Genomic DNA, 17,039 nt, shown 5'->3' on the forward strand with positions numbered 1-17,039 from the left:
ATGTTAATTTCTTAATTCTTAAAATTGTGACTAAGGTTATGTAAGATGCTGAGGAAGATACCCAGAAATTCTCTGTATTATTTTTACAACTTTTCTGTAAGTCCAAAAGTAGCTTAAAACTAAAAAAAAAAAAAATCTCCCTGGATTTAGCACCCACTGATGTTTCTTGCCTGATCCAATCTTCATCATGATAGCTGCAAAATGGTGATTTTCTAACTCTAGCACAGAGGCAAGACCTTCCTTCTCTCCATTTATTTTTTTATTATCAGTATGGACTCACAAATTTATTTTTCAATAGTTTATAATTCGTAATTGAACTTAATTATTTTGATGTTCTAATGGTCCCAGATTTGGGTGATGGAAGCCCCTTTAAGCTGGTTCCTACGTCTTTGTGACATGCCCTCAATCATTTTTTCTGGGCACTGCTTTACTTTCTGGTTTATAAGATGTTCCCGGCTCATCTTGTATCCATCATGCCCACCCTTGAAATTCGCCCTTTCTCTGAAAAGCCCTGGTTCCTTTCAGTGGGGAATGATTATTGATTATTAAGAGAACAAAGATCTAGGTCATGGGTGTACTTGTTACTACCGTGGCATCTTAACTGCTTCTTAGTTCTTCCAGTGAACAGAGCTAAAGAAAAAAAAATACACGTGTATATGCAAATACATACAAATATATATGTGCATGCAGATATGCATATACACACATATACGTGAGAACCATAAATTCGTATCAATACTTCCATTTCTAATCTATCCCCACAGCGTTCTTTCTTGCCTTCCTATATCCTAGATTTGTACGTCCTTTCTAACAGTAAAAATGCCAACATTGACACATTTACTCATTTGCTGAACTCTGTAATCTATCTAAAATCATTTCAGAATTGCTTTGCCTGTGTCACTACAATAAGTAATCCAATTTTAAAATTTCAGGATTGGGGAGCCCTGCTGGCTCAATGGAACGTGCGACTTTTGATCTCAGAGTTGTGAATGTGAGCCCCGTGTTAGATGTAGAGATTACTTAAAAATAAAATCTTTGGCGGGGGGGGGGGGGGGGGGAGCACCTGGCTGGCTGGCTCAGTTGCTATAGCATGTGAACCTTGATCTCGGGATTGTGAGTTCAAGCCCCCACATTGGGTAAAGAGATTGCTAAAAAATAAAATCTTAAAAAAAAGTTCAGGGTTTATTTGTTATCTATCCCTCTAACCAGATTCTAATCACGGTCTCACTGTGTTTGCATTCCTACCAGCAACGTATGAGTGACTGCTTCCCTGGTCTCGGCAAGAGTGTACAGACAAGCTGTTCAATTTTTCCTACTGACAGGTAGTAATGGTTTTACTTGAATTTTCTCTTATGAGTGAGGTCGAGCATCCTTTCTTATGTTATGGTCATTTTTATGTCATTGTGATTATCCTCTATACTCCTTTTGCTCTTTTTAATAGGATTTTTTTACTTTTCTTCTCCTTCAATTATTGTAAGTTATTTATGAATTAGGAATATTAACCCTTTATCTGTGAAAACTGCAAATATCTTCTCCCAATTTGTCATTTGTGTTTTGATTGTGTATGGTATTTTTGGTCATGTAAATTTTATAGATATGTAGATAAATTTATCAACCTTTTAAGGTATCCAGATTTTGAATCCTAGAAAAGCTTTCTCTGCACTACAGTTCAAAAGAGGAATTCACCCACGTTTTCTTCTGATATTTAGGTTTGGTTTTTACATTTAGACCTCTGATTGTGGAGCTTATTCTTGAACGGTGTATGTAGAATACATCTAATTTTATCTATTTTTCCTAAATGGCTAACTAGTTGTCCCAACACTATTTATTAAATAGGATCTTTGCCCCAATTATTTGGGATACCACCTTATAATAGACTAGATTTTATGTGTTGGGTCTATTTTGAGACTTTGTTATTCCATTATCTGTTTTCCTCTCATGCACCAATACCACATTCTTCATTACAGAGGGTTTTTGGTATGTTCACTGTCCAGTAGGGCTAGTCCTTCCTCAGATATCTTCCATTTCAGTGTTTTCCTAGCTATTCTTATTTTTCTATATGAGCTTTGTTTTTATGTGTATGAAACGCTATTGAGAGATGCCTGGATGATTATATCAGTTAAGTGTCCGACTTTGGTTCAGGTCATGATCTCAGGGTTCATGGATTTGAGCTCTGCACTGAGCTCCACATGACAGTGCAGAGCCTGCTTGGGATTCTCTCTCTGCCCCTCCTCTACTTGCACTTTCTCTCTCAAAATAAATAAACTTAAAAAAAACGCTACTGATTTTTACACAATTTTATATTCTGCTACCTAGCTCTTGTTGTAGACGGTTTGATCATGGATTCTTCAGGATTTTCCAGGTGTACTATTATGGTATCTACAAAGACACGTGGTTTCACATATTTTTTCTATTTTTATGCGTCATTGTTTTCTCTAGACTAATTGCATTGGCTAACAGACCAGAACGATGTTAAATAGTGATGGAGAGAGTAGGCATACAGCCTGGTGCCTGATCTTAGCATCAATGCCTCCAGGGTTTCCCATTAAGATGCTAACTTGAATTCTCCAGAAACCAATATTGCACTGTATGTTAACTAACTGAAATTTAAATAAAAACTTAAAAAGAAAAAAGATAAAGAAAAACAGGATGCTGACTTTCGGATCTATACATGTATTTTATCTTATTAAGGAAAAAGCCACCCACTCCTATTTTCTCAAGAGTTTTTACTAGGAATGAGTGCTGGATTTTGTCAAAGGCTGTCTCTAATTTCTGAAGATAATCACATGGTCTTTGTGATAATATACTTTCTATTACTGAACCAACCTTGTATTCTTGGTATAAACTCCATTTGGTCATCGTGTATTTTTTTTTAATCTGGTATTAGACTCTGTCCTCTAGCATTTAAGGTTTTTGCATCAATATTTGTAAGTGAAAATATGCTATCTTTATCAAATTTAGGGTTCAGTGTTACACTTTATAAAAGCATCTACAAGTTTTCCTTATGTATGTACAGATCCTTATGTATTATATACGCTATCAAACAAATTATGTAGCACTGAGACTATCTCTAACTTCTGATTTCTATGTTTGGTAGAAGTCCCCTGTGAAATTATCTGGGCCTGGTATTTTTGTGTGACTTAACTGTTTGATTAACTCTTCCTTCTATGGAAATTGGTTCCAGTTAAGCTTTCCATCTCAAATTGGGTCAATTTTATTAAACTGTCTATTCTTAATTATCCATTTCCTCTAGATTTTCAAATTTATTTGCATAGATATGTATGAAGTAGTCTCCTACTATTTTTTTGACATTCTCTCTTTATTAATAGTTATTTCCCCCTTCTCATTTCTTATTTTGTACATTTGGGTTTACCACATTGCTTTCTTGATTAGTCAATGGTTTTGTCTAATTTTTCAAGGAATCAGGATTTTGATGTATAAATAATTTGATCTACTTGATTAGTTTCCATTTTTATTTTAGTACTTTCTTTGTGCTCTTGTTTACTGCTTTTTGATAATTTAATTCATTTATTTCCTTTTAATTGACTTAGGTGATTTTTAAAAGTATTCCATGGATTCTGATATGTAGTATTTTCACTATCTTTTTAGAAATCCTATAATTTCTGTTGTCATATCCCTTTTTACCCAAAAATTGTTTAAAAGGTATTTTATTTCCCAGTAGAAAATCCGTTTGTATTTATTTCATTTCTGATTTCTAGTTTTACTGAATTGTGACCAAAGAGGGTGGTTATATATTTCTTCTACCTTATGAGACCTATCAATGTTTTCTTTGTGCTTTAGTACATGACACAAATCTACATGTTTAAAAAGAGATATATATATATATTATATATATATAATATATATAATATATATATATTTTTTTTTTTTAAGATTTTGGTTTTAGACGGGGGTAGGGAGGCCTACGTGCCTCAGTCAGTTAAACGTCTGACTCTTGATTTGATTTCAGCTCAGGTCATGATCTCGCAGTTCAGAACCTGTGTCAGGCTGTGCAGAGCCTGCTTGGGATTCTCTCCCTCCCTTCTGTCTCTGTCCCTGCCCTGCTCACATGCTCTCAAAATAATAAACTTAAAAAAAAATTGTAATAATATTTTATTTTTTGGGTGCCTGGGTGGCTCAGTCATTAAGCATCTGACTTTGGCTGAGGTGATTATCTCACAGTTCATGAGTTTGAGTTCCACATCAGGTGAGCTCAAGCCCCGCTTCAAGTAAAACATAAGCCGCAGGTAAGCCCCACTTCTTTCTCTCTGCCTCTTGTAGGATTCATTCTCTCTTTGCCCCCACTCACCTGCACCCTCTCGCTTAAAAAAAAAAGGAAAAAAAAAATTTTTTTTTTTTTTTTTTAAGCAATCTCTACACCATATGTGGAGCTTAAACTCACAACCCTGAGATCAAGTCACAGGCTCCACCAACTAAGTCAGCCGGCCCCAAAGATATATTCTTTTATTAAAGTATTCTCCACATATTTTAAATACTATTCATATTTTCCATCTCTTTAAAATCTTTGCTTTGTTGAGGTATCCCCAGGTCTGTAATCCACTTCACTAATCTCCTCTTCAGCAGTGTTTAGTCCACTGCTAACTGTCAAGGTTTCCATTTCTAGAAGTTTTCTGTTTTCCAAATCTATCCCTTCTTATTTTATGAATTCTATTTCTTCATTTACATATTTGAGTATATTAAAAATCACATTAAATATTTACATGAAATATATGTATTTTTTATTTTAGAGAGAATGTGTGAGTGGAGGGGGGGGGCAAGGAGAGAGAGAAATCTTAAACAGGTTCTGCACTGAATGTGAGCCATGACATGGGGCTCAATCCCATGACCCTGGGGGATCATGACCCGAGCTAAAATCAAGAGTTGAATGCCACCTAGGCACCCCAAATATTTGTGTACTCTAGAGTACCTTTTAGATTCCCCTCTATTCTCTAAATCCTTCAATGTGAATTTTCCAATTGCTGGATATGTCAGTCTTTCTTGTCATGGACCTTTTTTTTTTTTTTTTTTTTTTTTGAGAGAGACAAAGATAGCATGAGCAGTGGAGGGGCAGAGAGAGAGGAATAGAGAGAAAATCCCAAGCAGGCACCACGCTGTCAGCACAGAGCCTGACGAAGGCCTCAAACTCACAAAATCATGAGATCATGACCTGAGCCAAAACTGAGAGTCAGACACTTAACCAACTGGGCCATCCAGGTGCCCCTCTTGTCATGGACTTCTTTATGTGTTTTATAATTTTTTACTCTAAGCATATCTTCTATGGGCATTAAATAAACTGAATGTATATATTGCTGGAATACTTAACAAATTTGTAGAGGATATAAAAAGATGACTACTACACTGGTCAACAGAATCAAGATACAAAAAGATCTTGATAGAGCAAAATGCAATTAATTTTAAAAGATAATTAAGATATAAGTATATAATTTTATATGTGGGTTCTAAAAACTAACTACAAAAATTCAGAGATGAAGAAAATTAGCCTAATACCAACATCCGCAAAAATGAGTTGGGATTTTAGTTGCTTATAAAACCAATGAGACAACAGTATGATATTACGGCCAAAAAGTTGATTCTGCATTAATGGGAAAATAAGAGAAATTTTGTCCAGTTTGAGGTATTAAACTTTTAAGGCAAATGTTAACAAAACAGAAATGTTCAGAAGACTGTGTCCGTGTCAGTGAAGGAATTTTGCTAACAATTATTCAGTGCAGGGTGCCTCAGTCGGTTGAGCTTCCGACTTCGGCTCAGGTTATGATCTCGTGGTTCATGAGTTCGAGCCCTGCATCGGGCTCTGTGCTGACAGCTCGGAGCCTGAAGCCTATTTTGGATTCTGTGTCTCCCTCTCTCTGCCCCTGCCCCGCTCACACGCTGTGTCTCTCCCTCTCTCTCAAAAATAAACATTAAAAAAAAAATTATTCAGTGTCTATTAGATGGTTTACATGCATTAACTCATTTCATCTTTACAAAAGCCAAAAGATAGAGATCTTTTCTAGGGATAAGCAAGAATCAGAGAAGTAATTCACAGCATCTATTTATATCATGAATTTTGTTCTAGTTCTTATGTTTGCTTATTATGGTTAATGTTAAGGCCTCTTCGAGTTCAAAAGCATATAAAACATAAGTTCTAAATCAATAAACTAATTAAAAGTTGGTTTTAACCAAATCTTAATGTCTACAGAATAACTCAAGCTGCAACTCATGCAATGGGTTGTCTCAAAAAGCTGCTACAAAAGCAGTCCTGCTTTTGTTAATTAAAAAAAAAACAAAACAAAACAGAGCCCACCCCTACCTCAGTTCCCAATTAGTGTCACATTTTAACAGAAATTACAATGTACCACAACACAGGCATGCAAAAATTCCTTTAAAAACATAATACACAAAGTCTTAACTCGTTTAGACATATATACTTAATACTTAAGGTTAATGTTAAGGAGGGATTCCTTTCCATACACGAATATGAATAAGCTAAGAACACATATTATGCAAAAAGGAGAAGTGTATCAGGAGAGTAAGAAGATTCACATAAGAATCTCAAAATATTTGGAGCACCTGGGTGGCTCAGTCGGTTAAACGTCCGACTTCAGCTCAGGTCATGATCTCGCAATCCGTGAATTCAAGCCCTGCGTCGGGCCCTGTGCTGACAGCTCGGAACCTGGAGCCTGCTTTGGATTCTGTGTCTCCCTTCTCTCTCTGCCCCTCCCCCGCTCATACTCTGTCTCTCTCACTCTCAAAAATGAATGTTAGAAAATAAAAATAAAAAAAAAAAGAATTTCAAAATATCGTACTGCTTATGAATTTATCTTTTTTAGGGGAAAATATTAATAAAGAAGCATCAGTAGGCAAAATGTCACATCAAAAACTATAATCAGGATATTACCTTCGTTAGGATTGTTCTAAGAACCTTAAAAGTACCCTAATTTGTATGTATGTACATATGTATTGTATGTGTGTGTATATATTTATATATAATTGCATAAATACTTAAATGCTATATAGTTGTATACAAAGCCCTTCGATTGTCTATTTTATTCCTCTCCCCATTTCTTAACATTTATCAAAAAATCCTTGTTTCCTAAGGTGAGTAGGAGGTAAAGTGGCAGAGTAATTTTTCTAACATGTTCTTTGAATTTGTCATCATGCTTGACATTTGCTTTATAGCAAAACATGCTTAATACTTACATCATCTTCTTTCACAGCCTGAAGCAATTCCTGCAGTTTGTCTGCTGTTTTTTCTCCTGCTAGAGATAATATTTTCTGGTCCATTGTTGCTCTATGAGGGAACTGTAAGGGAAAAGTGTCAGAGCTGGATGAAACTTCCACAAGGAAACAAGCTTGACTGTTTTCCTTCCTTCCCTCCCTGTTAACGGAGTACTTTATACATTATCAGGAGTGTACACAGCAGGTACTCCATAGGTTAAGGGCTACTAACCAGTATGAGTAGGTGATTTTCATCCAAACCAAAATAATTTGGAAAATTCCCTGGAATTTCTGTATTAGAAACTTGTATTCTAATCAAGTGGTTTCAGAATTTTTGCCCATTTTAATTTTTTTAGCATCTACCCAGCACACTGCCTAGAACAAAGCTAGCACTTAATAGTGTGATAAATTATAAATATACACACAAGAATATTATTACAAGCATATAATAATATTTCACAAATGAATAAATCAAAAACACTATAAAGGCAAAGTGCCAATGAAATGGTATGAAAACTAGTAAGAAGTTTAACAAGACTGGGGTGCCTGGGTGGCTCAGTCGGTTGAGCGTCCAACTTTGGCTCAGGTCATGGTCTCACACCATGGACTCACTCAGTCCGTGAGTTTGAGCCCCGCATCGGGCTCTATGCTGACAGCTCGGAGCCTGGAGCCTACTTCGAATTCTGTGTCTCCCTCTCTCTCTCTCTCTGTCAAAAATAAAAACATTTAAAAAAATTGAAAAAAAAAAAAAGAAGTTAACAAGACTAATGAAATAAATGTGTGCTCAAACGTCAAGAAGGCATCCCAGCAGAGGAAAGCTTGAACTGGAACTCAAGAGATTAAATTAGGGGGGCGCCTGGGTGGCGCAGTCGGTTAAGCGTCCGACTTCAGCCAGGTCACAATCTCACGGTCCGTGAGTTTGAGCCCCGCGTCAGGCTCTGGGCTGATGGCTCAGAGCCTGGAGCCTGTTTCCGATTCTGTGTCTCCCTCTCTCTCTGTCCCTCCCCCGTTCATGCTCTGTCTCTCTCTGTCCCAAAAATAAATAAACGTTGAAAAAAAAAAAATTAAAAAAAAAAAAAAAAGAGATTAAATTAGGTAGTCAAGATAACCAGATGGTATACTCTATACACTACTGGGAAGGAGAATGACATGAAGAAAGACCTTTATATGAGAATTTGAAAAACTTATTTGGGGAAAATGAGTAAACTGCCTGAGGTACAGAGTTGAAGTAGAGGAACAGTGAATAGGATGGCTAGAAAGACAGACTGGGAATAAACTGTACAAGATCTTAAATGCCAGGTTTAAGGGATTTAGCTTTTATTCTGTAAATAATAGACAGCAATCAAAACTTCTGGAGCAAAAGAGAATCTGCCTGATTCAGATTCTGCCGGTTTAAGACTGAAAAAGGTTTTGAGGGAACAATCTGGTATCAAGCATGTAGATTAAAGTAGGGAGAGAGAGGGGGCGCCTGGGTGGCTCAGTCAGTTAAGCATCCTGACTTCGGCTCAGGTCATGATCTCACAGTTAGTTCAAGGATTCAACCCTGCGTCAGGCTCTGTGCGGACAGCTCAGAGTCTGGAGCCTGCTTCAGATTCTGTGTCTGTCTCTCTCTCTCCCTCCGCGTGTGCGCATACGCACTCTCTCTCAAAAATAATAAATAAGAGGGGCGCCTGGGTGGCTCAGTCGGTTGAGCGTCCGACTTCACTCAGGTCACGATCTCGCGGTCCGCGGGTTCGAGCCCCGCGTCGGGCTCTGGGCTGATGGCTCGGAGCCTGGAGCCTGCTTCCGATTCTGTGTCTCCCTCTCTCTCTCTGTTCCTCCCCCATTCATGCTCTGTCTCTCCCTGTCTCAAAAATAAATAAACGTTAAAAAAAAAAAAAATTAAAAAAAAATAAATAAATAAAAAGGGACACACAGGGGCGTGACAATTCCACCGTCCTCCTCCACATCCACTACCAAGTCCTGTCAATGTGAACCCCTAATCAGCTCTCAAATCTGTCTACTTCTGAGATCCACTATTCCCACATCACTCCAAAGTCACCACCACCTCTCACCTGAACTACGACAAAAGCTTCCTAACTTGTCCCCCACACAGCAATTAATCTGTTTGTTAATGCAGCTGAAACTCCATCTCCATCCTCACCTTAAAACTCTTCAGCCATCTTCTCTCCTATCAGTCCCATATCCTGAAGTCAGGATAAAAAAAAAGTCCTGCAGGGTCAGGCCCACACCTAACTCTACCCTTAATCCCTATATATACTCTAGCCACACTGAATTGCCTTCAGTCCTTCAAATCCCAAGTTCTCCTGCCACAGGCCCTTATAGACGTTTTTCTGTCTGGAACTCACATACATACCCCTCCTTTCATCCCCTGCCCTCTAATCTTTTAATTCCTACAAATCCTTCAGAGCTCAGCTCAATCTACACTTCCCCAGAAGCTCCGTCTAGGTTAAACACTCCCCTACTACATCCTTTGAAGGCAACAGCCATTTCTCTTCTCTCCTTAGGGTCCCTTCCCTAAGGAGAGGAAAAAAAGATGAGAGAAAAGAAAAAACAAAAAACTTCAAGGTAACCTGGCTATGCGCCTACGTGACAACATCCCTCCTGATCTTATGTACTGAGACTACTTAATCACATGACATGTTTGTGTGTGTTACCATGTACGGGAGACAAAGAAATAGAAAACGTATTTAAGAAAAAAAAAACAAAACTACACCACGGGAAGTTCGGGGCTCAGTTCTTCGGGTTGGAACCCAACTGCACAGTGCCAACAGAAATAAAGTTGCTTCCTGGAAAGAAAAGCCTCGGGGTCATGACTCTCTGTGCGAGAATCCTACTACGTCCCCATCACCACACCTTTAAAGTCGTATTTCTAGGGGCGCCTGGGTGGCTCAGTCGGTTAAGCGTCTGACTTCATTCAGCTCAGGTCATGATCTCACGGTCCGTGAGTTCGAGCCCCACGTCGGGCTCTGTGCTGACAGCTCAGAGCCTGGAGCCTGTTTCAAATTCTGTCTCTCTCTCTCTCTCTCTCTCTCTCTCTCTGCCCTTCCCCTGCTCATGCTGTCTCAAAAATAAATAAAAATATTAAAAAAAAAAAAAAAGAAATGTAAATTTAAAAAAACAAACAAAGTCGTATTTCTAATGCTAGCTTAAGGACTGTATCTCCCCCTTGACTATGAACTCCAGGAGGCCAGGGGGCCATGTCTGGCTTTGTTTACCAGTGAACCTCCAGTATTTCAACACCGGTACCTGCCTTATAACAGGCTCCCGCTAAATTATTTGCTGAATAAATCACTGAACTCCCTACGAGTCCCAAGACCCGCTAATTTGACCCTCATACCAACCCTGTCGAGTAGGTGTTATCAGCCCCAATTTAGATGAACGTCTTTTAGAATTTGGAGGCATAAAGTAATCGCCCCAAGGTTAAAAGGCCAGCAGTGGAAGAGGCAGAAATAAAGCCTAGGTCTGCCCAGCTCCAGACCCCCAGATCGCCTGCTCCGACCCCCTTACCCCGGTTAGAGCCCGGGGTGGGCAGAGAAAATGCACGAAGGGCATACTGACCAAGAGAGACGCGCAGCCAGAAGCGGAATACGCTGAAATCAACCTATCCCAGCAGGTGCATTTTGCTAAGTTCGGCCGACCACCAGAGATGAGTAACTAGCAGGCGGCTGCGCAGCGCCGGTGCGCCCGGCACACCCCTCGCCCAGAGGCGCCGAGCTTAGCGGCCCCGGGAAGGAGACGCGCCGGGTTTCGCGCCGGGGCTTCCCCGAGAGCACCACGTAACCACAAACAGAAACCCCGACAGCACCACGTAACCACAAAATAGAAACCCCGGAGCGAGGCAGCTGGCGATGCCGACCGTGACTGAGCTAGAGGCGGAATGGGGTTACGTTTCTCGGGGGCAGGAGCTGAACCCTGACGGAGAGCGAAGAATCGAAGACGAGCGCGGAGAGGGTAGCACGGCCGGGAGGAGGGAGCCGCGGAAACCGAAAGACGCGGCGGGAAACACCCCAGAGAAAACACCAGAACGCCAGCTCGGAACGGCAGCCCTCCCGCCCTCGCGCACCCGCTCCCCTACCCCGGCGCAGGGTCCCACGGCCCGGGCAGCGAGCCCCCTCGGCGTTGTTACCTCAGCTCCACCGCTGCTGCGAACTTCCAAAAAGCCCGCGCGGCGGGACGCCGTCACACTTCCGTCACGAGACACAACAGGCCCCGCCCCCCAAGGCTTATTTCCGCTGCCCGGGCGCACGCGCATGGGGTGTACCATTAAGGCAGAAGGGGTGTGGGGTGCTCGGAAGTTCCCACTCCCAGCCTCGGGTAGGCGTAGCTTGCAAACTCGCGCTCAGGACCGCAGAGAGCATGCGCAGTGTGGCCTGTACGTAGACGGAGGGTGGTGTAGACCCGTCAAGCCGTTCTCGTGGACTGTTAGGGAAAGAGTCAGTGAGATAGGGGCCAAATCAAGGGATGGCCCCCACAGGTCAAATGTGGGGAGCCCTCCGAAGGCGGAGGGCAGATGAAGGTCTCCCATTCCTTGTGCTGGGGAGGTGCCTGTAATCCCTAATATGTAAATGCCACGTGGCCAGGAGGCTTTTTGTTCTTCCCATTCCAAAACCTGAGCGTTTAGGGCATAGCCTGGCAAAGCAGTAGATGTTCAGTAAATATTTGTTAAATAAATAACCAACAGTAGTGGGGCGCCTGGGTGGCTCAGTTGGTTAAGCTTCATGACCTAGGTCATGATCTAGCCATTCCCGAGTTGGAGTCCCGGAGTCTGGCTCTGTGCTGACAGCTCAAAGACTGGAACCTGTTTCAGATTGTGTCTCCCTCTCTCTCTCCATCCTTCCCCACTCACGTTCTGTCAGTCTCTCTCAAAAATAAACACTAAAAACAAAACAAAAAACAGTAAAACTAAGAGCAACGGAGAGGAGGATCGAGTCTTAGTTTGAAGAAGCCAGGGTGCCTGGGTGGCTCAGTCAGTTACGTGTCCGAGTCTTGGTTTCTGCTCAGGTCATGGTTCACAGTTCCTGAGATCAAGACCCCCATTTGGGCTCTGTGCTGGTAGCAGGGAGCCAGCTTGGAATTCTCACTTTCCCTCTCTGTGCCCGCTCCTCCCCCCCAACCCCCCCCCCCCGGCCAAATAAATAAACATTTAAAAGAAAATAGGGTGCAGAAATTTGTGCAAAGGGCCTGAGAGCAACAAGCGAGCCCCTGGCTAATACTTGGGGTGGGGGTGGGAAAGCAGACGCTCGGAAGTCCTTTTCACATCTAGGGTAGTGGGGGAACAGCTGAAGTGGAAGGGTGTGATTGTATTCACATTGTAGAAAAGTATCTCTGGTAGGTGAGTGCCGCAGAGACTTCGGAAAAGATGATGGGGGTGAGAGGGACTGAAGGCTGGACGTTTTCGGCGCTATAAATTGTCCTGGAAATAGGAGGTTGCAGTGGGGACAGGCAGAATTGAGCGAAAAGCATGTGAAAGAGATTAGCAAATCCAGCGAGCTGAATGAGCACAAGGGTTTGGGGGAGATGTGGGAGGAGCCAAGGAATATTCAGCCTTGAGTGACAGGTGGGGGTGGGTTGCCACTGCCAGGGAACTGATACAGGGAACACAGGGAAAGGTGCAGGTTTGGGGAGGGGGGCGGGGGTGATGATGACCAGGCCTCAGATTTGGACTTACCAAATGTGAGGTTCCTGTGGGGTGGCATGGGAAGGAACGCTAAGATCAGGGGCATTCAGTCTGGAGCCTGACCCCCAGTCAGGATGGGATGGGTCTAGTTGGCCAGTCCTGGAGGAAACATAGCTGCTTGAAGAGAATGATGCCTCTTAGCTGTCCAAGGCTGCTCCTTGCTTATGACCCTTCTCAAGCAAGTTTTACTTCTACTACATTCCTGGCCCAATATCGATCTGTAATATGTGTAATAAGCAGCAGATTTGGAAGATTATTCCTGAAAGGAATCATTTTAGCTTGCCAAGGAAACAAGACGACTTTACCTCATCTCCCCACAAAACCTCCTTCCCAGGCTGCTTATGGGACTGGGCTATACAGCCACAAATTTGTATGTCCATGTAGTCAAACAAGCTCATGTACCTTTTCGACCCTCCATTTGTGCATCCCAGGGTGCACTTACTGAATGGTCTGTGTCAGTGTCTACCCGGTGGCATTGACAGTTCAGGGTCTTTTCTCTGCTGGTTGCATGAATGTATCATCTGTGTTTTCCATTAGCACTAATGGGCAGTACACATGCAAAGGAAAAGAACAGACTCCCCACCCTGGTGCAGGCTTCCTTACTAAGTAGCAACTAGACTCCTACACTGGGCAGCTAGTGACAAACTGAGTTTAGAAAATACAGCCAATTCAAAACAGGTTTGCAATAGAGGAACTAAATGTTCTTCAGATCTTGTCGATAGTTCACATTTGTGTAGTAACATTATAGCTACTGATATTTTTGCAAGAGTCCAGAGAAAAAGGACAAATGGAGGCCCCCTATCATTCAGGATACTTGATCCTGAAGTGTTGAGGGGCTTCGTATGTTTGCATGTAAACACACAGCCTGAAGATTCACACCATGCCTCCTCCCTAGAGCTGCCAGTGGCTGCTGTCTGGGCCTATGGCTGTGCACACTAGACCTGTCCTGGAGAGGGTCGACCTGGGAAGGACGAGTTTTGGAAAGCTACCCAGAGTGTGGTCTGAAGGAAGGCATATGGGTTTCTTAGGGTACACCCTCTAGGTTTCTTTTGTTTGTTTCTTTTCTTTTTAAAGTAGGCTTCATGCCCAGGGCGGAGCCCAACGCAGGGCTTGAACTCACAACCCTGAGATCAAGACATGAGCTGAGATCAAGACTCCAACACTTAACTGAGCCATCCAGGCACCTCGTCGCCTTCTAGGTTTCTTGAGCTCATCATCTACGAAGGTGGTTAATAAGGCACCCACCCAGCCCAAGAGCTCCAGTCGTCTGGGTTTAAGGGCAATGTTGCTTGAGAGAAAAATCAAGGTAGTATGTATAAAAAGACTAGCACTTAGAAACACTTCATAGTGTTAGTTCCTTCCGGCAATCCCACATTTGGGTATATAGATAGAAGAATTGAAATCAGGGTCTCACCCTTTGTACACCCGTGTTCGCAGCAGCATTGTTCACAATAGTCAAGAGGCAGAACCAACCCATATCTTCATGGACAGCGAACATATAAACAGAATGTGGTATATCCTCACAATGGAATAATCTTCTGCCTTAAAAAGGGAGGAAATGCTGTCATTTGCCACAAAACCTAGAGGAACTCTAAGCACATTATGCTAGGTTAAATCAGTCATAAAAAGACAACTACCGGGTGGAATCATACTCAAAAGGAGCGAAATTCACAGAAACAAAAGTAGAGTGATGTTTACCAAGGGCTGGGTGGAGGGGCAAAAAGGGAATTATTGTTTAATAGATACAGAGTTTCAGTTTTGGAAGATGAAAAAGTTCCAGGGGAGCCTGGGTGGCTCCCTTAAGATTTCGACTCCTGATTTCAGCTCAGGTCATGATCTCAAGGTCGCGGATTGAGCCCGAGTGGGGCGGGCGTGGAGCCTGCTTAAGATTCTGTCCCTCCCCTGCTCTGGGTGCACGCGCTCTCTCTCTCAAAATAAAATGAACTTTAAAAAGTTCTGGAGATCTGTTTCACAATAACATGAGTGCACTTAACACTATGAAGTGTACACTTAAAAATGGTGAAGATAAGGGCGCCTGGGGGGCTCAGTGGGTTAAGCGTCTGACTTCGGCTCAGGTCATGATCTCGCGGTTTGTGAGTTCGAGCCCCGAGTCGAGCTCTGTGCTGGCAGCTCAGAGCCTGGAGCCTGCTTCAGATTCCGTGTCTCCTCCTATCTCTGCCCCTCCCATGCTCATGCTCTGTCTTTCTCTGTCTCTCAAATAAACGTTAAAATTTTTTTTTAAAAAAATGGTGAAGATAGAAAAAAATAAAATGGTTAAGATAATTAGCCAAAAAAAAAAAAAAGACAATGCTCCTCGGGCAGTTCACAGGATTGTTAAGGAGAGCCAGTTGAGTCCACCCTGGAGAAATTCCAAAGACAGAGGTTTAACAGCTTACTATGTGCATACTCAGTGTCTAGGAAAGTGACATACAGAGAATGCTTCACAAATATTTGTTAACTGCGTGCAAAATCAGGAACTCACCCTTAGAAAAATATGGTTTTAAATCATCTCAATGAGGGGCGCCTGGGTGGCCCATTCGGTTAAGTGTCCAATTCTTGATTATCACTCAGGTCATGATCTCACAGTTCATGGGTTTGAGCCCTGCGTTGGACTCCACGTTGACCGTGCGGAGCCTTCTTGGGATTCTCCCTCTCTCCCTGTCTCTCTGCACGTCCCCCACTCTCTCTCGTTCTCTCTCTCTCTCTCTCTCAAAATAAATAAATAAAGTTAAAAAAATTATCTCAATGAAATGTTCCATTTCAAAACCAAAATGTTGGCTTAAAAATGTATTACTACTCTTGAAGCTTCCTTTGAATTTGCAATCATTTGAAGATTAAAAGTTCAAAACAGTGGGTACCCGGGTGGCTCAGTGGGTAGAGCATCTAACTCTTGACCTTGGGGTTGTGAGTTTGAACCCCACGTTGGGAGTAGACGTTACTAAAAAAACAAAACACTTTAAAAGTTCAAAACAACAAACAAAGGGGGGCATCTGGGTGGCTCAGCCCATTGAGCGCCTGACTCTTGATTTCTGCTCATGTCAATGATTTCAGGGTTGTGGGATCAAGCCCTGCATGTGGGCTCCGCGATGACAGCAAGGAGCCTGCTTAACATTCTCTCTCCTTCTTTCTCTGCCCCTCCTCCGCTCACACAGGCACTCTCCCGCCTCCTCTCAAAATAAATAAATAAACATTAAAAAATAATAATAAGGTTAGTTCTCTTCCCCTATTCAGTCTCTTATTTCTCAGAGGCCTGGAAGACAGGACCAGGAGGGAGGACAGTAAACCTTAAAAACTGGCCTCTCACAATTGGTGGTATTTGATTAAGGTTTGTAGATTATCTAATTGTAATAGATCAATGTTCATTTCCTGACTCTGCTCGTTGTACTGTGGTTAATTATGAGAATGTCCTTGTTTTTTCGGAAATACATCCTGAAGTATTCAGGAGAAGAGGGGCATCCAGTCTCCAGCTTACTCTAAAATGGTTCAGGAAAAAGGAAGGAGTGTATCTGAGAATGACAAAGCGAGTGTGGTCACATGTTAACATCCAGGCGAAAGGCACATGGGTGTTTTTGTACTCTTCTTGCAACTATTCTGTCAATCTGAAATTATGACAACAACAAAAAAACCCAGCCCAGTGGTGAATCTAGTGGACTGCTCTGGCTTATAAATAAATAATCAATGAAGTTGCCCTTTGAGGCCCCATCTTTGCGCTTTGATGAGGAGAGGGAGACAACCATCTGCCTGGCTGCAGAACAGGGATGGCTTGTGTGTCCCACAAAGGGCCTCTCGGCTTGCTTCTGTCCCCATCTCCCACGTCACCTCAGCTACTCACGCTCTTGGGCCCATCCTGTGCCACCTCCCAAGTCACGACTCAGATGTCAACGTCCCATCTGGTCAGTTTGCTTGCTCATTTACTCCTGCTTGTTCATTCCCTGATCTTCACTGTCCCCCAGTCCTCCCTCTTCAATTCCAAGCTTTAATACTTAAAGCACATTTTAGCCAATATCCTCCATTTGCCCCTCCTCCCCCCGCCCCGTCTGTCCTTCCAAACCACCCAGCTGGCAGACTCTGCCCGTTTGAAGGCAGCCTTTCCCTCCATTGGAGGGACACGTGGGCCTCTGGGTTGTGCTGGAGAACTCTC

The 17,039-nt window shown here is 42.4% G+C and overlaps 1 protein-coding gene across 8 annotated transcripts in view; it reads right to left on the reverse strand.

The window, feature by feature from the left end:
* Positions 1-17,039, reverse strand: part of FANCI (FA complementation group I) — a 101,870-nt gene that overhangs the window by 75,612 nt on the left and 9,219 nt on the right. For 4 of the 8 annotated variants that reach the window (XM_042941024.1, XM_042941023.1, XM_042941022.1 and 1 more), the window contains exon 2: positions 7,201-7,302. In XM_042941024.1, coding sequence (XP_042796958.1) covers positions 7,201-7,302 — 102 coding nt within the window. Of the gene's footprint in view, positions 1-7,200; positions 7,303-10,779; positions 10,880-11,296; positions 11,418-14,312; positions 14,414-17,039 lie in introns of those variants that run through there. The other 4 variants (XM_042941021.1, XM_042941025.1, XM_042941026.1 and 1 more) reach the window with 4 other exon arrangements.

This window comes from Panthera leo, chromosome B3, assembly GCF_018350215.1.
Source record: "Panthera leo isolate Ple1 chromosome B3, P.leo_Ple1_pat1.1, whole genome shotgun sequence".
Classification (NCBI taxonomy): domain Eukaryota; kingdom Metazoa; phylum Chordata; class Mammalia; order Carnivora; family Felidae; genus Panthera; species Panthera leo.